This window comes from Rattus norvegicus, chromosome 4 (assembly GCF_021556685.1).
Source record: "Rattus norvegicus strain SHRSP/BbbUtx chromosome 4, alternate assembly SHRSP_T2T, whole genome shotgun sequence".
Classification (NCBI taxonomy): domain Eukaryota; kingdom Metazoa; phylum Chordata; class Mammalia; order Rodentia; family Muridae; genus Rattus; species Rattus norvegicus.
Genome location: NC_141537.1, coordinates 80,166,423 through 80,191,683, shown reverse-complemented (window position 1 = coordinate 80,191,683; position 25,261 = coordinate 80,166,423). Strand labels below are relative to the sequence as shown.

Sequence of the window (25,261 nt, the reverse complement as noted above, 5' to 3'; positions counted from 1 at the left end):
ATAACTTAGATTATTCTAGGTTATTGTCTGTTTGCACTAACCATGGCAGTTCTGCAAGAGCACCGAACCCTTAATATATTGCAGCAGCTGGGATTTAGTGTATCTATCCAGTAATCTTGTCTTCCCCTGCAAAATCTAAACCTTTCAATTGGAAGGAGACTAGCAGGACATGTCTCAGTCTAGTTTAGGCTCCCTTGGGACTATGCAGAGGTCTTTGCAACTTAATGATCAGCTAATGATGTGGACAAAGGTTATACTCTCACACCTTGAGACTGTCTCTGTGCCGGTAGCTTTGGAAACCCATGTCCCTTAGCTTTCACTTCTGCCAAATCCTCTTGGGTCTCCCTGTGCAAAAAGCATACCTCAACTCTCTAGGATTTATCAGTTAAATTTCTGTTCACAAAATAAATATCTCTAACCAACCTTAAGCTAACAAAGCAATAGGTTTTCTCTGTATTTTCCAGCAATTCTGTGTTCCTCATAACCCCCTTCCTAGCATGCATTAAGCTACCCCAACTTACAGGGAGCTGTATATCACATAACTCAAAAAATCTACAATAATTGTTTCCCCAGCTTAAACTGCTATAACAAAGTACAGGAGCTCCTTCTCCATGGAGTGTACATTATAAGATGCCTAGCATATGCTCAAAACCAGACAGTACTGAGATCTGTAAGTTCTACAAATATACATCTATGATGAAGTGTAAACATTAGGCACAGGAACAGATTGAGAGCGATTAATAACACAACAACCATAACAATAAAATGTCACCTGTCATCCGACTATGCTATTATTTTTAGATGGCAGTTGATCCCAAGTAACTGAAACCACAGAATATACAACTGCTAATAACACCATAGCCTTTTGTTTCCTACAGTTAGGGGGTGGAATGATGATGACACAAGGGTTCCAGAGTGGTTTAGTGGAGGCATTTTTTGAAGTCTGCTGACTTCTCACTGCTTTCATAGTATACAATGAGGCGGAGGGCTCTCTTGGGTCACCTTTACAAAGGCATTAATCCTATTCATGAAGCTCCATACCCACAGGGCTGATTTCCTCAAAATACCATGTTTGGGTCAGGACTTCAACATTTGAGCTGCAGAGTCCTGATTACTAAATGAAACCACGATCCAAACTGAATCCAAATACTGAAATAGATTTCCTATTTCCCCAACTGTTTCAAATAAAAATACCTGAATAGACAAAAAGAATGGTTTTCCTTCCCTTAGTACAGCACTCCTCTTTAGTCATGGTTTTAGTTTGCTATAATCAACCATGCTGAAGATACCAAATGGAAAATCCTCAGGGAAAAAACTGCCTTCAAAGTAAAACTGACAATGTTTGCCTTGAGTACTGAATTCTTGCACCATTCTGTTCAGTTCTATCAGAGACTCAAAGTATTTTTTCACTGTATCCAACTATATATACTTCTCAGATGAATACAGGACACACACGCATGTGCACAAGTGAACGCACGCACACGCGCGCACACGCACACACACACACACACACACATTGTCAGGCTAAATATGTATGTGTTCAATCCTTCTTTAATGTAATAATGGTCCCAAATGGCAGGAAAAATGATAGAAGTACTAAAGAGAAGCTATGAAGTATCTCACATGAGAAAGTGATCATTTTCCAAAAGCAAAACATTCGGTGACAAGGTGGTAAGATCTATGGTGAGAACGAAGAGCCACAAAGGGGGACGGGGGGAAGGAATATGTAATAATTTTCTGAAAGTAATTACAAAAGTAACAATTACAATGCATGATAATGCAAAGGCATTAAATTTGTACATATAGACTTTAAAAAAAAAAAAACGGTACACAAAGTGTTCTAGTACTTGAGGTCTGGGCACCTGCGAGGGGCTCAACATGAAACCAGATGGATAAGGGGCACTACTGTATCGGTTTCCTGAAGATTCTGTTTCCCTCCTTCCCGTTACATCTCCCAAAGGACAAGAGTTCACACTCTTACAGGTAATCATAAAGTATCTTATATAGCACAGATGATCAACCAGTTATTAGTGAATAGATGCATGATGCCATGAAAGATTATTAGTACTTACTATGCATTATTTCTCTTTTTTATTACTAGCTAGAAGCTCTACTTGAAAACACATTATTGGATAACCAACACATCAAAGCTAGAATACATTGTCTCTTTGGGATTAATCTGAATTCACAATAGTATCAGCATTTGCAAGAAGCTAGAGGGAACTCTTCAAAGATTCCTTTACCCAAAGTATAATAAGAGTTTTCCAGTAGGAATGCCTCAATTTTGTTGTGCTTGAATTGGACAAATTGTATCTAATTTTGTCCTAGCTTAAAATTCAATAAAATTCATGCACTGCACTAGGTAGAAAAGCACAGTGATAGACAAATAGAAACCTGGGGACCTGACTCATGGGCATCTAAAGAAGATGGAATTCTAGAGAGAAAGAGAAAACACAAAATGGGTAGAGGAAACATGGGAGCTTGGGCATTTTCTAGAACTGAGAACTGTGAAGTTGCTGAAAAAAATGTAACGCTGAGCAGCATCTAGCAAAACAGACTCAAACTAATATACTTGTGAGATTCCTGGGCACTGGGACAAAACAGAGAGGGAGAAGAGAAGTACATGCCAAGCGACCACATCTAAAGACAGGAGATGAAGAATGATCCCTTTAAAAATTTACAGCTGAAAATTCATGCCTTATCAAATGTAAGGCAGTTATATAATTCTATGACTTGCTGATATAAAGTTTCACAAATTCAACCTACCCCAAGTGTTTCCTGAGATTAAAAAAGCCATACTGGCACTCTGAGCATGAAACAAAGAACAAGAGAAAGATATGTAATCCAGGCCCTAAAAGCTCAGCCCAGAAAGTAAGGGTAATAAATAATAAAGTCCAAGAAGGGACAACCAGGCCAGAGGACTTAAGTATGTACTGGCCAAGTAATAGGCTCAGGAGGGACATCTTTAAGAAAATAAAGTTGGCATGTTTAAATAAGTACCTTAAAAGTTGATGGAGAAAATTAGCAAGGATTTCAATGTTGAACAGTAGTTAAGTAGTGTATTTGGAAAACTAAACAAGTAATTATTAATGCCAAGAAAATGAAAACACAGGAAAGGAAAATGCTAACTATAGTTTATGAATACAGTTTATCAATATATATACTAATATATATACTAATATGTATGTATGTATGTATATATATATTTTTTAGTGTGTGACATATGCCAATAACTATCAATCTGAGCAAAAGTCCCAATGTAGTGATGCTACTAGGGTGGAAGTGTATATTGGGTATAAAAAATGATGAAGGGCAGAATGGAAAAGGGCAAAGCTGTCATCTGGCATAATGATTATAGAGTTTTTAAAGAGCCAGGCATCAGTAATGTAAAACACTCCATTTACCTGATATAGAAATAAAACCCAAAAGACTCTGCTTTAAAAAGAAAAGTTCAAACTCAGCAAAAATAAAGTAAATCATGTAATACACGATTTACATGTGTATTAACAGTTTTAAGTTAAACGCTAAAAACAACAACAACAATAACAAACCAAGTGCAGTTGTCTAATGTGTAAACAACAACCAGTTTACAATCCACTTCTGGAACTAAAACGTTGATCTTATGGTGGAGCCTAGAGGCAGAGGCTTATTTAGCAGGCCTGGGGGCCTTGGTTACATCCCAACACTGAAACAATAATGACGACAAAAAGCAACTTTTCTTTTTTTTAAAGAAAACCAAAAGACGAAGTTATCTTTATTTCCTATTTCATTAAATTAGTCTTTAGGTTTACAGCATGAAGTATATTTTGGTAAACATTCAACTAAAATGTAACATACAAAATATTTTTATAGCCCATGCCATAAAGAATATTTCCAACTTTTAAAAGATACAACCATTCTCAACATTTGTAAACATAAAATGTAACACAAGTAGAAAATTTTCACTCCACTTTTTTCACTTAAGCCCTCATAAAACTATTTGTGCTTACAGCCACATTTATCTAGTGTCAATCTAAATCATTTACTTTAACTGACACACTAGCAATATCATCAAATAAGGAACTGTATCTCAGAAATCACTGGCCCACAGTCAAATGCAATTCAGAGTTGGGTATGATATTATGCTATACTAAAATGACAGATTTTATAAGATAGCAGAATCAGCCCATAAACTTAAGAACATCTTACTCTGGCCTCAATGTTCAGACTGTTGCTCACTTTTGCTTATACCACTCCCTAAAAACAGCATTGCAAAAGAGTAAACTATGAAGTACTCTATTAAACACCAGGAAACAAAGGATTTTCCCCAAAGTTCCCATGCTACTTAACCACCTCTGCTGAGCACAAATGCTCAGTAAGAACTATGGCCAGAATGCAGAGAATCCTTACATGAACATCACAACAGCGAAATATTAAAACAAACAAACAAACATTTATTCTTGTCTCCAGGTCAAATCTCATATATAATAGCTTCATTAAATATTTAACAAGGTTTGGAAATGTAAGGAGTCAGAGTTCTTATGTTGACAAAAACTCAGATTATATGAGATTCAAAATAAACAGATTCTTTTAAATTTTAATATCACATTTACCTGAAAGAGTCTTTAGTTCTAAGAACTTAAGCAATTTATAATCTGTCCAAAGCAGCAAGAGAGCGCACTAACAACTCAACTGTAGAATATTTCCTTTCCTGTTGCACATTTCCCTATGCAGTCAACTGCATGTCCTTGCTGACCCTCATTTCTAGAAGTAACGAACTGTATGGGGGGGGGGTCATCCTTTCAAAAATACTTAGGACAACATAAAGTAAAAATATAATTTGCGACTTTCATAAATTTTAAAAACTTATAGTTTTTCAAATACTGCAGATGCTTCACAAGTTTTATTCCAAAGTGGGCATTCTGTTTTAACAAAGCTTCCTCCACAAACATGGGCTTATAAAACAGCGGCTTACACTGAGTAGGTGACATGCCAATAGCCTGCATGCACACATCCAGTATCATGACCAAATCATGAGGCAATAGTCTTGCTCCCCTCTTCTTCCAGCAGCCTTCCCTCCCTTTAACTGTCTTCCTTGCTATTCTGATGCACAAATTTTTCCATATTTTCAATCTACTCTGTAGATTGTAACTGTTGCTGCTCAATTTCACATTCCTATTGTAAAAGATTTAAAGTGTGAAAAGAAAAAGGTGAAGGGAAAGAGGCTAACTCTGTTTCCCTGACATTTATCTCCACCTATGGAGTGTAGTGCTTCAGTACTCTTATCTATTTTCCTCAAATACAAGAAAGTACGCCCTTCTCACTTCACAAGGCTGCTTTCTGTGCAGTGATCATACCCACCGGCCCACTATGGGATCGCTTACTTCTCAGGTATTACTCCAGTATTTCCTCTTTGTTTTATACTTACTTCTACACGCAAAACTAGCATCTTCCTCAGCTACAAATAATTACTTTTTAAATTTTCTAATTTGAATCTCATTTCCTTTTAAATATTCTTCACCACCTTGCTCCAGCTTGCTGCAGCCTCTAGAGATGAATGAGCCTGCACTGGGTTCATCAGTTGTCTCTTCAGTTCTCCACTGCTACTCCTCTCCTCAAATTTCTTCAACGACACCAGGAACAACCTAATCAAACACTCTATTGAAAGCACAGGCTATCACTGCCTGTGCTGTGCTTGTCAACTTGACACACCCTAGACATATCTGGCAAGAGGGAACCTCGACTGAGAAAATGCATCTGTAAGATCAGCCTCTTGACAAGCCTGTGGGGCATTTTTGTGACTGGTAATTGATATGGTAGTGCCATTTGTGTGCAGTGCCATTCCTGGGCAGGTGGGCCTGAGCACACAGGATGAACAGGCTAGGATGAACAAAACAATAAAAAGCCTCAGAAGCACTGGCTTCCCCTGATCATAGATTGTAACCTATATGCCAGAAAAACCCTTCCCTCCCGAAGTTACTTGTGGTCATGATATTTTATCACAGTAGTAGAAACCTAATGAAGACACTGCTGCCAGTATCCCTAACAATTTCGTTCTTCTCAAGAAACCTTATTTACTTCTGGGGCTTCAAGTAGCATCAATCTGATGACTTCCAAGCCCCAGTTACAGGATGGAGCTCTCCGACTGCCTCTTAATGTATTCCACCTGGGAGTCACAAAGACTGTTTTTAATTTATCATTTTTAAAACTACTTACCCACCTTATCAAGCTGAGTCCTCCTACTTTGGAGCCAACATTTCATGTTTATTATGGTGTTACTATCTGTCCATTCTCTTTATAACTTGACTCTTGGGCTAGAGAGATGGCTCAATGGTTATGATGATCTGCTCTTCTAGAGGACCCTGGCTCAATTCTCAGCACTCACCTGGCTGGTCACAACTGTCTCTAACTCCAGTCCCAGAGGATCTGACATGGCCTCCATGAGCACAGATATTCATGCAAGCAAAACATCCATGCACACAGGGAAAATAAATAGATCATAACACTCATTTTTCCTCTTTCTAAAATGCCTCTACTGATCTACTAGGCTATGATCCTTCCTCCATGTTGCCCATGTCCACTGTACGTTCAGAAGTATCATTTTACGCTGACCCATGTGAAATATAGTTCTCGGAAAGAAAGTTAAACAAAGCTACATTAAAGCAAAACAAACAAAACAGAGCTCGACCAACCATCGCTGTTCCTAATGCAGTCAATCTCCTTTGATAAAGATTTGATCTGAGTTCTAAGAAAACATCAAAACTTAGAATAAGAAAATATAAAGTATTACTATTAAATCAATCCTGTCTGAAAGTATTTTTATAAATCTAATGAGCAATAAAAAATTAAACATGGCTGCAGGATCAATGTCACACTTTATTAAATCTAAACATTTGAATCACTTAAAATGTGTGTCTCCAAACTGACTCATGAGTCTTATCAGTAGACTGTTTCCAAACAGCATACAGTTTACATTTACATAGAAAAATAAGTCGACTTCATGGAGATCCTGTGACAACTTTGTTTTGCAGTAATGAAGAGCAAACTCACAGTCTGGCACATACTAGCCAAGTGCTTTACCCGAGTTACATTATCCAGTTCAATTCAGTCAAAATAACAATGACTGCCGTCCCACTCGTCCACTTATGTGGCACTGACTTTAGAGCCACTACCAACCAACTGTGCTGCAGTGATCACCTGACAAAGATCCCAATTTCAATTTAGTTATCAACAATGTTCTCTACAGCGTAGCTAGAACTGTCATTCCTACTACTCTTTACTAAAACTGCCCACCTACAGACACACCACACTCTGGCCCACACGCAGCCTGCCACAGCACCTGCTTGAACCTCTCTCTTGAGTTCTCTCTTGAAGTTCATTTCCTATAGCTCCTGGCCCCTTGTCCGCTAACCTCCTCGTCTATAAATGTGCCCCATCCATTTTGTGTCTTTCACTTACTTACCATCTTTCCCACTTCCTACTATCCCATCTGAAATAACCTCCTAGAGTCCCTTTTTCCTTCCTTCCTTCCTTCCTTTCCCTTTTCTTTCTGTCTTTCTTAACACAGGGGTTCTTTGTGCAGCATTGACTGTCTTGCAATTTGCTCTGCAGACCAAACTGGCCTCGAATTCACAAAGACCCCCCTGGCTCTACCTCGAACCCGAGAATTAATGGTGCACACCACCACCTACTGCCTAGCAATCCCATAAATCTTTATTTTCTTCAGTTACTTAGTGTACTTGTCACCTCCTCAGGAAATAAACCCAAATGCTCCCTCTACCCTAAGAGTACCCAACCTGTCCTTCTCATCACCACACTCACCCAGACCTACCTTTGCTCATGTCTACGTCAGCTCAGAGTCTCTCACTCATGGCCCTGTTCCCTCTGGCACTCAAGACACTGCCTTGATTCACAACTGGCCCTCAGGTACTTCTCAGTGTCTAATGTCTCTGAAAGCTGTATCTTCTAGGCTTTGCACTTGGTATTTCCCATCAAAGGTACCAAGGGCACTAAGTTTGCAAACCTCACCATGGTAACACCTAAACCCGCTCTGTGCCACCTCTCTCCCCGTATTCCCTCTTACTTAATGCTAGCAAGTGGAACTAGTCAGACTCTCTTATGTTCTCCACCACAAAGATCTTCGAAATTCAGAATTCTGCATATTTCTCAATCACACCCCATTTCAATATCTCATATAAACTACTTTAGTTTATAACTTATTACCTCTCATATCAAAATCAAAAGCCAATTTACTTCGCCTATCCTGCGTCTTATTTATTTTTGTGTTGCTGTGATAACATACCCTGACAAAAGCAACTCACAGGAGGTTTGCTCTGACTCAGAGTTCAAGAGCACAGTCTACCAAGGCGGGAGGCCAAGGAGGAAGAAACGATGAATGCACATGGAGCTTCGGGGTTACTAAGCTCCCTTCCCTGCTTACAGAGTGTAAGATTCCAGTCAGGGAATGGTGCCACTCAGTGAGCAGGCCCTCCCACTTCAACTAATGAAAACAAAATACCCACAAGCATGCATCCTCAGAGGTCTCTCAGGTGACTCTAGGTCCTGTCAAGTGATAATTAACAGTAACTACCACATCTTGCTATGGGATGAGTATGGTTTCTCTCACCTGAAACTCATATTGGTGCTTAATCTCTATTGAGAGATAAGAGGAGAAAATGTAACCTGACTACAGCATAGATAGGCTAGGGCTTTGGGGTGTATTAGGATGAAAATCTTAGAAAAAGTCGGGGAAAAAAAAGGATAGACATGTTTCCTGACCCCTACCAACATGAAGGCCACCCGCAGACGTGGCCATAAAGGCTTCCAAAACTATGAGCCAAATAACCTCTTTTCCTTATTTTATCCAGTCTGCAATACTGTGTTATTACTAACCTTAAAATGAGTAAGACAGTCTCTGTTATCGCCCTTCAAAGGAGCTCTCCTGAACACAAATACACTCATCTCCTGCGAAGGCCTCTGATCACCATCGAGTACAAAATCCAATTTCTGTCTGTGGTTCAGCCCTATTCTTCCTTGTAGGGATTTACTCACGGTCTCCACTAAAGGATTCAAAGTTCACACATACCACCTGGTTCGGAAACTGAGCAGAACAGTTACAGTAAAAGCCTTAGTAAACATCTGGAGGGATGTACCCCTAATTAGGCTGCACGGAATTACCTTGAATAAAAACCCAGCCAAGCAAGAGCACACAGTTCAAAATGCATAAACACTCAAGGAAAAAGAGGAGTAGCTGAAATACAATAGAGAGGAAGGCCGCTGAGGATGAAGCAGGCAACGCTGAGCAATCTTGCACTGCAGACCTCAGCGGTGCACACAAGCTTGTCCCAAGATCTTCTCTGGGCCTCCCTTGAGAATGTGTAAATAAACTGGTTTTTCTTTATAGGACAGTCAGTCAATAGCTGCTGTGTAAAGTTGAAAACACGCATGCTTTCTAAGGCATACGGTTTATTTTTAAACGTAACAGTGCCACTCCTCAACTGAGAGGGCACTTGGAAATGTGCTGAAGCATTATGTCATACCAAGGACCAATGTAGCATTAAGGGTGATGCTGCACCAAGGATCTGGCCAAAACTGTTAGTCTAGTCACTGACTGCTGGGAAACATCAGAGTGTACCAATTCTGAAACTGTAACAACGATTATGCAAAAAGACTAGGGAGAGAAACTTTATTTTATTTTTATGTAACTCCTGCTGGCTTCAATGTCCACCTGCCTCTGCCTCTGGAATACTGGGATTAAAACTGTCATTTTGTTTAGCATGTGTCTTAGTTAACTGCTCTATTACTTTAAAGAGACACCATGACCAAGGCAACTTACAGAAAAAACATTTAATTGGGGGCATGCTTACAGTTCAGAGGATTGATCCATAACCATCATGGTGGGACCTTGTGGAAGGCAGACTTATAACTGGAGAAATAGCTGAGCTGAGCTAAGTTTCACACCCTAATCTTTACACCCTGCAGGAAGCAGGCAGGGAAAGACAGACTGGGTGTCCAGCATGGGCTTATTAAACCTCAAAGCCCACCTCTAGAGATGGATCCCCCACCTCCCCCAACGAGGTCATATCTACTCTAATAAGGCCATATCCTAATCCTTCTCAAACAGTCCCTTTCCATGGTCATTAAGCCATCCAAATATATAAACCTATGGGACCATTCTCATTCAAACCCACCACTTAATGTAACAATTTCTTTCAAATTTTCATTTAAAGTAAATGTTTTGTAAATAAGTAATGTGTTTGGGTTTGGTACCTTTTATCTCTGCACTCAGGAGGCAGAGGCAGGCAAGTCTCTGTGAATTCAAGGCCAGTCTTATCTACATGGTGAGTTCCCAGCAAGCCAGAACCACAAAGTAAGAATCTGTCTCAAAAATCCAAATAAATAAATAAGTAATGAGTCTAGGACTAGTTAAATCCCTTCTTCAAAATATGTTGGGTTGTTCAAAGCACCAGGGTCAGTGCAACACAATAGATCATCCTGAAAATTATTGGGCTCCTAAGAGCAGTGTCTTCAAATATTTTAGCTAAAATATCTCAAGCATTAAAACAGGTTTACAAGTGCTCAGGTGTGCTTGTGTGGTAAAGTAGAGATGCTGCCCTTTTGAAGCAGCAGCTGTCACTTCAATGTTCCTCGCAGCTTAAGAAAGCCCTCCAGAAGTGTTAGGAGTCAAACAATAACCACCAGAGTTTGCAGTACAAAGTGCTGAACGGTCTGAGGAATAGCACTGAATAAATTAACAAAGGTCTCAGTTACTGACAGGCTTACAAGGAATCACATGGAATAGATTTGAGAGAAGGCCAAACTTGCCTGGATGAAAATGGAAAATAAAGATATAATCAATGCATATAAGCAGCAGACAGGAAATGGCTATTGAAAGAAAACACTTAACTTGAGTACGAATGTGTCTGAACAACAAATTCTGCATACACACTTGCAAGGACCAGCCTTGGGAGGCTTGGAAAGTGGTTCTGAAGGAGTGTTTGGGAACAAATGACTTTAGGTCAAATCTTGAGTCTAAGCTGATGACCTACATTCTGCTGGAGACAGCTCTCCATCTCTGTTCTGCTTTCTCTGGAGATCACCAAGCTGCTCTCTCTCTAGACAGCTTTTTCATGCTATTCTCTGCTCGAACAATTCTCCAAGCAGTTCTTGCTATTCTAAATAAGTCTCTGTATAACTCAGCTCTTGCTGATCATAAGTCCAGTCTTTTATTTTACATATCAATCCAGTCATTTACTTCAGGTTTCCTTTTGATAATCCTATGAATCAGGATCCCATGACCTCAGACTCTTAATTCTTAGGAAACAGCAAGCACACATTTTCTTTTAACACTGCAAAAGAATTCAGAGATCTGCCTGTCTCTGTTAAGCACAGAGGTTCATAAACTAGCTGGATGGGACCCCCATTCTGAAATTACAATTTTTCTACCACACCTGGACCCAACCTTGCTCTGTCCCAGGCTGATCCAGAACTCAGGAATCTATCTGTCTGTATGCCTTTGTAAGCATAAACAAAAAAACTTAGCTGGGTGGGATCTCCTGTGATCACCACTGCTTAAATCTCTGTATCTCCTTAGTATCTTTCTGACAAATTGGCTCACAGTAGAGCTGCTTTTGTTCCTTTAGATTTGTGAAGTCCCTCATAATTGCATCCTTATATTTTACATAGTTGAGAAATTATATATTTTGACCCCATGTTTTTAGAGTTCTTTCCCACAGCCTTAAGGGCTGTCCTGAAGGACCCAGCATTTACCATTTTGCCACAACTTCACCTCTTAGACTCGTGCTGTCTCTGATTATCATGGAGTCATTAACATTAAAAGTGAGGTCTTTCCTTGAAAGAGGAAAAGTAAAATATGTGCATTATTACATAAACAAGCCTTATGTCCACATGCCAGCTGGCCCAGTCCCAGGGGCAGGAATGCAAACACACACTGAGCTAACAGGCATTAAAATACATTTGCTGTTCTTCTACACAATCAAGAAAAAGATGTCAGAGGGGAAGACTGCTGATTATTGTTAAAAACCCACTAATATCAAATACTGGAATACACGTCATTTCTATGGCTTTTAAATCTTGTTTTTAATATTCTGTGATCAATATTATCATTACTACCATTAATATTTTATTTTGGTGGCATTCGGGGGAAAGACAAAGAGACTGAAATAGGGCCTCTTTCTGTAGCACAGGCTACCCTGGAATTCTCTATCTAGCCCAGGACAGCTTAAAACCTGCAATCCTCCTGCTTCTCCTTCCTAAGAGCGAGGATTATAATTCAACAAGATCAGCTTGGTACATTAATTTTCTAATTGTTGTAGATCTTCTATACCTTATATGACAGCTCACATATCACAATTCTGTCCTTTCATTGAGATTAGCAGCGTGTCATGCAGAGATAAATGAAATCTTACACACAACCTAAAGTAACTTTAAAAACAAGACCAGGGCTTATCTGAGGAGATAGACAAGTTCTTGGGGAGATCTCAAACCTGAAAACTCAAAGACAGACAGACAGACGGCATAGGAATCCTTGAAAAGTTCAACAGTGTACCCTAAGCCGTTTGGTTGTTATGGTGGGTTCACAGCACTCCTAAACTTATTCCTTCCCTCGACTCTGACACCGCTGCCTTTAGCCTCTTCAGTTCACCTTTAACCTGCAACTAGAAGCCTCCTTCTGACTGCAGCAAGGCTATCACACAATTCACTTGGAAACAGTTGAATGGTCTGCTACTAGAGAAGACCTCTGTGCTTCTGTCTTTGGGAATGTTTACATTTCTCTTCTGATAACCTAGCCTTTCCTCTATGCAACCCAATCCCTTCTTTAACATACAGAGGAGCTGTTCTAATCTCCCTGATCTTTTCATCCTATCTGCACAACTGCACACCTCATTTCTAAGTTCACTCTATTACCCAGGCCATGCAAGGCCTTTCCCCTCAGTTGTCAATTTCTAACCAATTTATGACCACCTCCTAATTGGTTGCAATCAGTTTTATAGTCTTCAAATTTAGCTCAAAATTAATGCAACCAAAAAGAGAGCAAGTTTCTACCCATAGGTAAATTTTCTTTTTTTAAACCTTATTTTTAAATAATTAAAATTTAATTTACTAGGGCTGGATACATGGACATCAGAAGACAACTTATCAGAATCAGTTCTTTCCTTCCACCTTGTGGGTCCCAGGGATCGTCCAGCTTAGAGGAAGGCGTTTTTACGAGCTGGCTGTTCTAGATTGACTTTCTGCTGTAGTGATAAAAAAAACTGGTCAAAATTAACTTGAGGAAGAAGGATTTATTTCATTTTACAACTTCCAGGTCATAAGCTATCACCAAGGGAAGTTGAGGAAGAACTAACAGCAGGAAATGAAGCAGAGGCTGTGGAGGAATGATGATAGCTTGCTTGCTCTCCATGGCTTGCTCAGGTTACCCCTCCTACAATCCACACAGATCTATGTGCCCAGGAGCAGCACCTCTTTCCGCTCCCGTGGGCTGGGCCCTCCCACATCGATCACTAATCAAGAAAATGCCTCACGGACTTGACTACAGGCCAACTGATAGAAGCAGCCTTGCAAGTTAGGTTCCCTCTTCTGTCAAATTGACAGAAAAACAACAATATTGTCCCCGAATCATCTTACAAGCATACTGTCCCCGAATCATCTTACAACCATACTGTCCCCTGAATCATCTTACAACTTACCGTATCATTCCTGGTAACAATGCTACTTATTTGCTAAATTTCCCTAATATATATATTTTAGAAATTATAAGCAAACATTGTTCATGGAACAATGCTTGGCTGAACAAAATTTCGTCAAACTATATAATGGAATCTTGTATCATATATATTTGAAGTTTCCAGAATATTCATATTCAGATTTATTTTCAGTGAAAATTTCTACTGAAAAGTAACAGTATAAATCGACTCTATAAATCGAAACATGTATGAAAGGGAGGTGCAGATTTAGATAAAAGAAACAAAAACAGAGTGGGAATAGAAAACACTGGAGTGCACATCTTAGGAGATAACAGAAGCAAAGGCGACAGCAGAAGATGAGAAGGAAGGAAGGAAGGAGAGCTGAGCAAGAGGTTTGCTGCTGTCTTCTTACTGACACGGGCATGGGGCTGTGCGTGTGTGGAGCACAGCATGAATGCCAACTTGGCTACAGCAAGCTGAACAACAGAAAAGGTTGTTATGAGCTCCCGCTCCCCCTCCCCCAAACATTCCAGTTGTTCTATCTGCAAGACAGTAGGCTGAGTCAGTAACTTTTAAGAGAAAATAAGAAAATTTCCACATAACTCAAAAGTTTCTCTCAAGTAAACAGTAGCTAAGTGCTTAAACAATTAATTGTATATTATCTTGACTTTCCAAATTAAGTAGCATAAACTGTTGAAAATATGTTCTATTAATACTCTCATTGGGAGACCATTAAAATGTCCTAAGGACTTTCATGAGTTCATTCACAACTTTAGTCTCAACCTTGTTTACCCTACAAAGTCAAATCCCATCATTAAAAAAAAAAAAAAAAAAAGAATCTGCTTTGAAATTTTCAAGAACTCAAAGCTGACAATCTGTGAAGGTGTGCTAAAACTAGGTTGCCCCAAAAAGTTTAACCATCTTAAATGGTTTAATTTTTTTTCTTTTGTTCTCATTCCAAAAAAAGTACTGGTTTTAAAAAGAAAATAAAAACTACTTAAATATATTAGTATAAAAGTAAGGATGATTATTTACTTCCAAAACAGTATTCGATGTTTTAAATTTTACTCAATTACCCTAAGATCCTTAGACCAAAATGCCAGCTAAAATATTAAAAGATGAACAACTTTCCTTTTAAAAAAAAAAGTTGAAATGTCCACAAAATAATATGTGGACATTATAATAAATACATTTGAAGATGTATTTATTACATAATAAATTTATTTGAAGATGACCACGCTCCTTTGAAATGGTACCTATTGTATGATAATGAACTACTAAGGATCTATTAGAAGTGTGTGTGTGTGTGTGTGTGTGTGTGTTTATCTTTATTCAAAACAAGATGCCACCTCATTAAATACTGCTTATACTCTACAGACTTTTAGCAGAAAAGTACAAGGGAAAATGGAGACTGTGTCAGTGTTACAAAACCTTCAGGTTGGAAGGAACTCAGCTCACCTATTCCACTTTCTCAGTCAATATTTGACTGATCTTTGTAAACACACTGAAGAGTCAGGTGAAAATAGACAGTAACTAGTCAACAGATCATAATTTAAAATAAAAATTACTTTTAAAGTATTTACTTAAATCTATACGGTAGGAAGAAAAAAAACTATGAATCAAGCAAAGGGAACTTAACTAAAATCTATCAGGTATAGATTCTGTGCACACCGTACTATACAGTAAGAAAGAAGTTCCTGAATTATATTTACTGAACACCTAAAATGGTATAGTTTACTTATATTGACCAATTAAAATCATAGCCAGAATGGTAGTGCATACCTATAATCAAAGTGCTGAGGAAGGACGATCACAAAGTCAACACCAGTGTGGGGTTACAGAGGAAGATCCTTTCTCCAAACAAGCCTTTGAAAGGTCCTCACAGCAAACTCACTAATTAGAGCTTCGTAATGTGAACACTGTAAAAGAGCAGAAAAGCTGAGGCTGCTGCCCAGACAAACTCCCTTATCATGTTGAGAAAGAATATGGGAAAAGAAAGAAGGAAAAATAATATTTTAAATAATATTTTTATTAATTTTAAATTTAAAAGTTAAAAATTTTAGAGTCAGTTGTCAACTTGACACAAACTTAAAGTCACCTATGTAGAAGGCACCACAACTGAAGAATAGATTAGATTGCACTGTGGCCCTGGCTGTGTGTCTTTTCTTAATAATTAATTGATGTAGGAAGGCCTGGCCCACCCGTCTCTAGGCAGAGAGGTCCAGTCTAAGAACACAGTTGAGCAAGCCAAAGGGAACATGCTGTGTCAGCAGCTCTCCTCTGGTCTCTGCTTCCGGCTCCTGTGGGACTATGTTTGAAGATGGAATATAAACTATAAGCCTAAAACGAACACTTTCCTTCCCAAATTGCTTTTGATCATATTGTTTATTATAGCCATACAAAGTCAACTAAGACAAGATTAAACAAAATTTCCTGAAACATCCAAGAATTTTCTAAAGTATGGTATCGGTCATAGTTATCTCACTTGGTCAGAAGCTATGAAAATAGGTGGTATCTGAAAATCAGATCTCAGACACACTACTTTATGTATATCCTATTGTATTTGATACAGACTATGGTACAACAGGTAACAAGTTCAATGGCTTGGAAAGACCCAAAGACACTAAAGGACCAAACAAAACAAGATTAACTACTACAATCAAGGGTGGGCAAGTCAGGCAAATAGCTGTAGAGTCACCACCTCAGGATCACCTCCACTACCAAGCCAACTTCTCAGTGATAAAGTACCACAGGACTGAGGAGCCAGAACTCCTGGAAAAGACACATTCCTAAAATCAGTGCATTCACAATCTGTTTTAAGTACCAACAGTTACTTATTAGTTAAGTTACTGGTGAATCAACGAAAATACACACACACACACACACACACACACACACACACACACACACACTCACCCCACTAAATAGCCGTGGCTGGACTAACTGTTTTATATAGCTTAGAAGCCTCAAACCTGTCATTCTCCTGCCTCTACATCCTCAGTACTGAAATTCCAGGTATTATGTGTCACCACATCCAGTAAATAGATGCCCTAAGACTAGAGTTTATCAACCCCAGTGCTGCTGACATTCTGAGTGACTGCTTCTTTCCAGGGCTGTCCAGGGTACTCTTTCTCTTAGAATCCAGTCACCAACAGCAACGCCTCTCACCTGTGACAATGAAATACTCCTGAGGATAGAGTGTCAGCAAAAGTATCCCTTGTTAAGAAAAACTACTTTACAGAATGAGAATGGGGTAGAAAGACATTTCTTAGCCATTCTCCTTTTTCTAAACCAAACTAAATACTCTTCTGAGAAGCTGAACAAAGGTCTCCCAAAGGAATCTGTCCTAACCTCTGGAAACTGAACACTACCTTACCAAGAAAAAATTTATAAAGACTGTGATCATGTTAAATAAGGATCTTTTGAGGGAAGATGAAAGTGGGGGACAGAAAAGGTACAGAAATGGGGAAGACAGTGCTGAGCTTTCAAGGTGGCCTCCAGTGAGAGTCATGCAGCACACGCTAAGGAATGCACATGAGAAGCTGTGGAAGAAGCAACTAAACAACTCTTTAGATCCCCAACAGGCAGCCTGGGGATGTCCTGATCTGGGCCCAACACCATTGATTTCAGGCCTCTGGCTTTCAGAACTGCGAGAAATTCACTGGTTTTTGTTTAAGTCAGTAAGTATGGCAATCTGTTGCAACAGCAAGAAACACTAAGAGACTCTGGAAGGATTTTATTTAGATTTTTAAATGTAAATTAGTAAACAAAATCATGTACAGTGGACATTAGCATAGTTCCTGAACCCACCCCACTAAGCAAGTGTGGGAAGAAGATTCAAGGTTCCTAAGAATGAAAACACATAAACCATCATTCCTATAGTGAACGTTCCACAAGTTATGTGTTGCAATTTGTCTTGAATAAAAAGAAAAATAGTGGATGAGGTCAACCAATGACAGTTTCGGAAGGAAAGCAAGCCCAAACCCTTATTATTAGAGATTGAGAATCATGAGCAAAGCAAGGGGGCAGTCAGACGCCTGTTGCAGTGTGGACCTGCCTAATGTGAGAAGGGCAGAGCAAGTGCCAATGTTAAGTAATCTAACCAACACAGAACCTCCAAAACTCTCAATGATTCTGCAGTTAACAGAATATTCCGCAGGATGTATTAATTTATACTCAAGCTCTGAGTCTGGGGCTTTTACCAATAAAAGCATGCCAGAGTCCAAATCCTTTACCATAGGGTAACGACAAAGGACAGGCACTTACAAGATCACACTGTACCAGTCACTCTACAGCAAAAGTACCTACCAAACCTGGCCAAGCAAGCACTCTTTAAACATTTAACTAAATGCACTTACATTGCCCAAAGCCAACACTCTTCCCAACATGAAGGCCCTCTGAAGTCTCCCGGGTCTGTAAGCCTGCCCTCCTCCCTTCTTTCCTAAGCATACAGCCCATAACGAGTCATTCCTCTCATGCTCTCAAGCTTCCTAAACAGTTTCTGCATCTCCAGCTGTCATCCACCTTTAAGTAACATCTCTCCTACTCGGCTAAGATCTCTGTTGCCACAGAACAAGTAAGCACAGAAACCATGATTCATGCACAATGCAGTGAACATAAACTATTGTCTTCAAACTGTTCTGTCACTCACTTGTTTCTTGTTGGTGCTTTTGGTGTTATTTTGGTTTTGGTTTTTGAGATAGGGTTTCTCTGTTGGTGTCCTGGAACTCACTCTGTAGACCAGGATGGCCTCAAACTCAGGGATCTGCCCACCTCTGCCTCATTAAAGGTGTGTACCATCACCACCTAAGACGTCTTCAGTACATTTTCAAGTGACACAAAGTTTGTAAAAAATTTCTTCCAAAGGCACAAAATTACTTACTGGGTTCTTTTTTTGTTTTGTTTTGTTTTTTAATAAAGGTATTAAGTTTAGTTCCTTCACTCAGTCTTCCAGGCATCAGGATAAAAGATGATGATGATCTGACCAAGGGAGAAGGTACTTACTCATGACCCCCCTTTTTTTGAAGAACAGAACAGAAGGCCAGTTTCTGTAGCTTCGCGAGTGAAGCCAGAAAGCAGCATTACAAGTCAGTGTTCAGGTAAGTAAGTTGCATGTCTGTCCTTTAGCCTCGGTGTTGATTTGTGCGTGTTTCTAGCCTTTCCTTAATTTAATTTCCAGCAGTCACCTTAACAGGTTTTAGAATTTCAACTGCATCTACTTTTAATATTTTTGTACTTTCATAACATGTGAGAAAACTTGATAAGCTCTGTCTTCTCTGTCTGTGAATCTAACAGATGAAAATAGTGCATAATAAGATGGTTCGGCTTGGTCAGTTTTAAAGCAGGGTCTCACTGTACAGCTTTGGTCGTCTTAGCTTCCTGACGGGTGCACAGATGTGTGTTGCCACACCCAATACTCAGTTTTAATTTAAGTTTGTGTGAGTTTCAAAGTCTTAACATATGCATAAAATAATTTGGATTTCCTGTTCTCAGATTCTATCTATGACCTTTGCCTACACAGCGTTAATCTTTTGTTTGTTGGTTCGTACATATCCTTTACTATTAAGGAAACCTTTTGTCTTCAATAGAAATCCCCTTCGTTATCATCATTTTTATTATTTCATGATATACTGATTCTTTCACACATATATCATTCTTAAACAAACTGTAAATTCTCCTCATTAAGTGTAATTCTTTTGTATATTCCTAGTGGAATGCTTTTCAAATATTTAGAACTGAGTATCAAATTAATAGGTAAAGATAAAACTGCTTTGGAATGACTGAGCACAGATCCTATCACAGGGTGTCTGCTGGGAGTGACTGTACATGGTCACAGTAAGTACAACCAAGTTCTGGTGACGTAAGCTAGTCTGCCGGACAGGAGACAAAGGACATCAGTATTGACTGCTGTCTCTAGTGTCTGAGCAGGTACTGTAAACACACACACACACAGACACACACACACACAGACACACACACACACAGGCACACATACACACAGAGGCACACACACACACACACACACACTCTCTCACGCACATACACGCTGCTGGTGGGCACCTCCACTAGGGAGAACAGAAAGTGCTGCTCCGCAGGCAGAGGAGAGCAACAAGAGGAGCCGCAGGAAGGATGCTGAGGAAACTGTCAAGAGCAGGGAGGTCTAAAAGAAAAGGCAGAGTATGACACGGTGAGTGAGAGTCAGGTCACAAGCAGAAGATAGCCAATAGTGGGGAAAACCTGAAAATAAGCTAAAAAGTAAAACAAAACAAAACCACAAAACAAACAACAGCCTACTCACTGTATTGTCCTCTATTTCAATTTTCATTCTGCCTTAAGCCTGGGATAACTTCACAGGGTAGGCCTTTTCAAATTACCATCCCCAAGTATTTAAAACAGTACTCGAGTGTCAGGGAAAGCTAGCTACAAATGAACACTCTCCAGAATGTCTCTTCTGGTATGCTACTTAAAAGAAGGGGGGGGGGGGGAGTTGAGCAGTTAAAGCGCTTACTTCTCTTCTAGGACTGGAGTGCAGTTCTCAGCACCGATGCGGGGCACCTCACAACCACCTGTAAATACTTTCAATAGATCCAATGGCTTCTAACCTCTATGGGCAACACCTGTATGTGTTACACAGGCACACACTCAGACACATCCACACGAATACAAAATGAATAAATCTTTTCTTAAAGGAAAGGAAAAATGAATTTCAGAACAAAAGCAAAAGGTCTTAAAGGAAAAAAAGAAGCAATTCAGAAGATGGGAACTACTCCAAATTGTTAGTCATTATGTGAATGAATGTACCATGAAAAAGACTGGATAAAGGTCTCTGAGTTATTCTATCATAATTAAGGAAGGTTCTAAAAGTTAACTTCTCTCTGACCTATTAAAAATGCATTTTACTTTGTTTAACTGCGTTCACTTTCTGAAATGGCCATACGAGGTTAAATATTGTCAGAAAAGATAATGTATAAATCTGACTTTATTATACTAGATAAGAATAATCGTAACTTAATGGTCAAAGGGTATATATAGATTTTAAACAGAAAACCACCTTTTCTCTGCAGGAAAATGAATGCAGATTTAACTACAAGGGATGCTTGATATCTCTTCCTCTAGAAGCCTTTAAAAAGTTTGAACTAGTATACTTCATACAAGAGTGATTTTCTCCCCAGACCCTTCAACACAACTAATATCTGCGGACATTAAGCAAGTAATTAAAACTGCATTGCTTCTAAAATTAATGCCAGTAAAGTTGGGTCTCTGAAAACTATAAAGCACTCATGAATCTAAGGTTTGTTTCATGGTTAGTTAGCCCATGTAACTAACAGTAGTCCAAAAAGTACACTGTTAATAAGTCTGTGAGGGGAGGTACTCTGTGAGTGGAGTGGAGTGTGAGTTAAAGGAGAAGTCATCACACACACTGAGATCAAGACTCAGTTCTCAGTGCATCCTCCTTAGCTCACTCCAGCAGTTTGGCAAAGTGCCCAGGATGCTTAGCAGCCAGAACACGCAGAGCAGGGTCCTGTTGAGATGAACTGCAAAGGCTCCCCCAAGTGGTCACAAACAAATAACAGTCAAGTCTGGGGTAATCACTGCCGCTCCAACCAAAAACACTCTGTAAAGTGACACCTATGGGGGCTGGGGATTTAGCTCAGTGGTAGAGCGCTTACCTAGGAAGCGCAAGGCCCTGGGTTCGGTCCCCAGCTCCGAAAAAAAGAACCACAAAAAAAAAAAAAAAAAAAAAAAAAGAGAGAAAAATGTAATCAAATACTAGTGCCACACACGGAAGTAGAGAGATCTTCATGATTTAAGATTCCATGTTTATGAACAGAGAACTATTTTGGAAGGGAAAAACTAACAGTAAAGCAAAACTACAGTAATATTTCACTATAGATTTTTCTAGGGATGACGGTTATCTCAAATGAGTATTTTTCAAATCTGTTTGACCATCCCTAAATATCATCATATCCTTTGTCAGTAACCACATTTACTTGAAGGTAAGTTCTGATACCAATTTAGTTACATATCAGAAGAAATACATTGAAAACGAGAAATATCAGGGATACTACTTACCCAACTTACAATTTACAAATGTTCCCTTTCAGTCATTGTAATCTGCACTGACTGTAAATGACATAAACTATACAAATAGGTCTTAGTGTCTTAATTGTCTGAGTCTTGGACTAGCTTGAACCTTATATTGTTTGCAACTCTCTCAGCAATGATTTGCTGATGTTACCCACTTTTGATAACGCTCAAATATCCAAAATGTGCAAAACATTTCATTAAAGAATCTGTAGTCTTCTGACAATCATTCATTACTCAGTGGTAAAGCCTACATAGGTATAGTAAATTATTCAAACAAGTAACACAATTTTGAAACATTATAAAAAGCTACCCAGTGTCTCATGACTTTCTCTTTTTTTTTGTTTTTTTTTGTTTTTTTTTTGTTGTTGTTGTTGTTGTTGTTTTTAATCTCAAGTGTAAAGGAAAGGAGAGAGAAGCAGCCTGAGCAGCCTTCTGACACTATTTCAGGGGAAAAAAGCAAATCGCTCCATCAAATATTTAAAAAAAATATATAAAACTCCAACAGTTTCCCTGAAGAGAAGGATTCTCTAATATATAGCTATCAAACTTAACTCGAACAGTTTAATATTTTTACCTCAAAACTCTGTGTGTGTGTATTTCAATATTCCAAGGTGCAAATGAGATTCACTGGAATAATTCAGAAGACACACACACACACAAACACACACACACACCCCGGCTCCTTCCTACCTAGCCTGTAGTCTGTCTCCATAGGACAAGCTAGAGCAACTCAAAGTGTTACCATTTGTACATTATGTAACACTAATTTGGAATAAAAGAAACACAAGCCTTATAGAGCAAAGTATGTATTTAAATAATAATTTAATAATTTAAACATGTGAAAGCTTTAAGAAACAAATGACCTCAAAATGAAACAACCCCCAAAGTTATTTGTTTACAGAGCAATAAGGCCTCTAGCCACAAAACTATAATCAGGCCTAGTAGTTTATCATAACTACACAGCCAATGTCTAGTGCCTTGTTTGACCAGTGTACCAAAACTATCTCAGTCTTGGTAAGGGTGAATTACCTCACCTAACACATGAGACGTATGTAAGTTTCCAAAAAAGAAATAATGATCTGAAACACTACATGGGAAGAAATGGCTGCTAAATCATCTTCCAAGTGAAGACCAATTTAACGCACGCCGAATGCTGTCAGCTATATCACAAGGAACCCCATTCCGGAGGGCAAAAGTAAAATTCCAAGAATTCCCAGAGGCGTAGGGAAAGAGTAAACGCATGGCTAGCCTGCCCTTAACCGGCTGCTTTTTGAGTAATGCGGAGAATTTTCTGAGCCATGCCTACAGCCTTGGAGTCTTCCTCACCCTCCTCCTCCCCACCTACACAAATACTCACCCCAGAAAAGGGGAGTTTAATGAATGTTATCTCGAGCAGCGATCCCAGGAACTGGTACCTTGAGAATAAACTCCCAATAATGTGTTTAAAAAAAAAAAAAGAGTCCCCCCGCAAGAAAAATAACCAAATACACCCCAACCAATCCACAAGCTGTCACCGCGCTGTCTGATCTTCCATCTACTCCTCTCCGGCCTGCCGTCCGGCCAAAATAGAAGGGAAAAGAAGGCAGGCACCTTTCTGCTTTCAGACAAATGTGTCCTGGCTCCGAGAGCACGCGCTGAGCGGCGACCGCCCCCGCAGAGGAGTGTGCTCGCCCACGGCCACTTTAGCCAAACAACTGGAACCTCGTGGCTCGGAAGTGGCAGCAGGAGTTGCAGCAAGCCGCCTCCCCGGAATCTCAGAGCCCCTAAAGGTGTCTGTCCCAGGCGCCAGCCAGCTCGCTCCCTCGCCCGCTCGCCCGCTCTGGTCCACGCCGAGGCGTCCGCACCGCAGAGGGAGGCGGCCGGCCCCGCCCGGAAGGGGCGGCCCGCGGGGGACGCGTGGGGCGAGGGGCGCGCGAGGGACACGCCGCGGCTCCCGCGCCCAGGTGGCAGGGGCGGGGCCCGCGTGGCGCCGCCAGGCTGGGTCGCCCGGGCCGGCCGTTACCGCACCGCGTGGGGCCGCCACTCACCGGCTCGCACCTCGGCCGCCTCCGCGCCGCCGCTCCTCTCCTCAGCCGCGGGCGCCGCGCAGCCCCATCTACCGACTCAGGGGCTCGCGGTCGGGCGGGCGGCTCCCGCCGTCCCCGCCAGCCTCGCCTTCCGCCCGTCTCCGGGCGCCGCCGCTGCCCGCCGGCCCGCGCGGCCAGCCTCTCTCAGCCGCTCCGCTCCCGCCGCCGCCGCCGGGGCGCGCTCCTCCCGGCCTCGCGCGTGCGCCGGACGCGGTAGAGCGCGCGGACTCGTGCGCGCGGAGGTTCCCCCTCCCGCCCCCGCCCAGCCCGGCCCCGCCCCTCCGTTGTGGCCTGGCCGCCAGGTGCTGCCACCAGAGGGCCCCGCGGGCGGGTCCCTTAGGGTCGCCCTGGCTCAGCGCGCGTCCTCAGCGTTCTGTGGGAGAGGAACGGGAATCGGCCGAGATCGGCTTATAGCACAAAGGAGACGCGAGACTCCAGGAGCCCGCGACCGCCGCTCTTACGCCCCTGACTCGGAGGTGGACTTGAAGGGGGACTGAATTTTCTCCCAAAGGCCCAACAGAAGGCTATGGTTCACACCCGACAAATGAAAGGACACTAGCTTCTTTCATAGTGCCAGGCTGGGGCGGGATCCTGAAGCGGGCTTAGCCAGACCCTCCCAAACATCTGGCCTTTCCAGACCTGGAAGGAGGTGGAGTACCGGTGCCTCCAGCCGCGACCCTGCGTGGAGTGGGATGATTGCTGATGGGTGCCTTCTCAAAAAATGTCCTTTTGACAGGCGTGTAGCTTTAATTTTTTTTTTTTTTTTCAGTTAAAAGGAACCGAGCAGTGCAACTGAGCTGGCAGAACTACACCAAGGCAGTGCGAGGGCTTCCAATCCCCTCTCTCTGCAAGCTATGGGCTCTCGAAGATGCTGTCATATTCTCCCTAAAATTGAAGCAAGTACGTGTTCTTTCAGTGGAACAACGTGTCTCCTCAGTAGATGTAGAAAGTGCAAGTAAAACTTCTCTTGTGACCATCATCTGGTGGCTTTCTCTGCGTAGTCTCTCCTAGCTTCTGAGCATCTTACACAGCTCCTCCACAGACTAGCGACAAGATTCAGAGATGGACTTCTGAGGTGTAATGCACTGCCTCCTCTGTGGATGTAGCAGGCATGGAAGGAGGAGGGGAACGCTGGTTCTATGTCTTAAGAGGGCCCCAGTGAGTTTTGTCTTTAGCGTCAACCAAGCATCAAAGATTAATTTGCTCTGCCGTGAGGATCATTAATTTTGCAAACCAACATGTAGGGGGACTTTGTAGAGTGTTAATTTAGAACCCTCTTTCCCAGAACAGCAAACCTGAGAAAAGGAAATTGGAAGCAATTAAGAAAAGTGGAATGTGCAAAGGAGCACGGAGTAACTTTGGGTAGGTATTGTGGCCCCCTGTAACCAAGCCTGCCTGGTGAAATGAGACCGAGTGGGTTCA

General features: G+C 40.9%; 2 protein-coding genes across 15 annotated transcripts in view; one reads left to right on the top strand and one right to left on the bottom strand.

Moving 5' to 3' along the window:
- Pals2 (protein associated with LIN7 2, MAGUK p55 family member) overlaps window positions 1-24,034 on the bottom strand; it is an 84,854-nt gene extending 60,820 nt beyond the window's left edge. For 2 of the 14 annotated variants that reach the window (XM_087658058.1, XM_087658067.1), the window contains exons 1-2: window positions 23,801-24,034; window positions 15,468-15,604 (exon numbers count right to left, since the gene is read on the bottom strand). The gene's annotated coding sequence lies outside the window, so the exon portion shown is untranslated. 14 annotated transcript variants of the gene reach the window in all.
- On the top strand, window positions 17,694-24,818 carry LOC148006270 (uncharacterized). Its single transcript, XM_087659541.1, has 4 exons — window positions 17,694-17,926; window positions 18,713-18,784; window positions 23,400-24,315; window positions 24,609-24,818. Exons 1-4 carry the CDS (start codon window positions 17,694-17,696, stop codon window positions 24,633-24,635), a joined length of 1,248 nt encoding a protein of 415 aa, XP_087515667.1. The 3' UTR covers window positions 24,636-24,818.
- The last annotated feature ends 443 nt before the right edge of the window (window positions 24,819-25,261 follow it).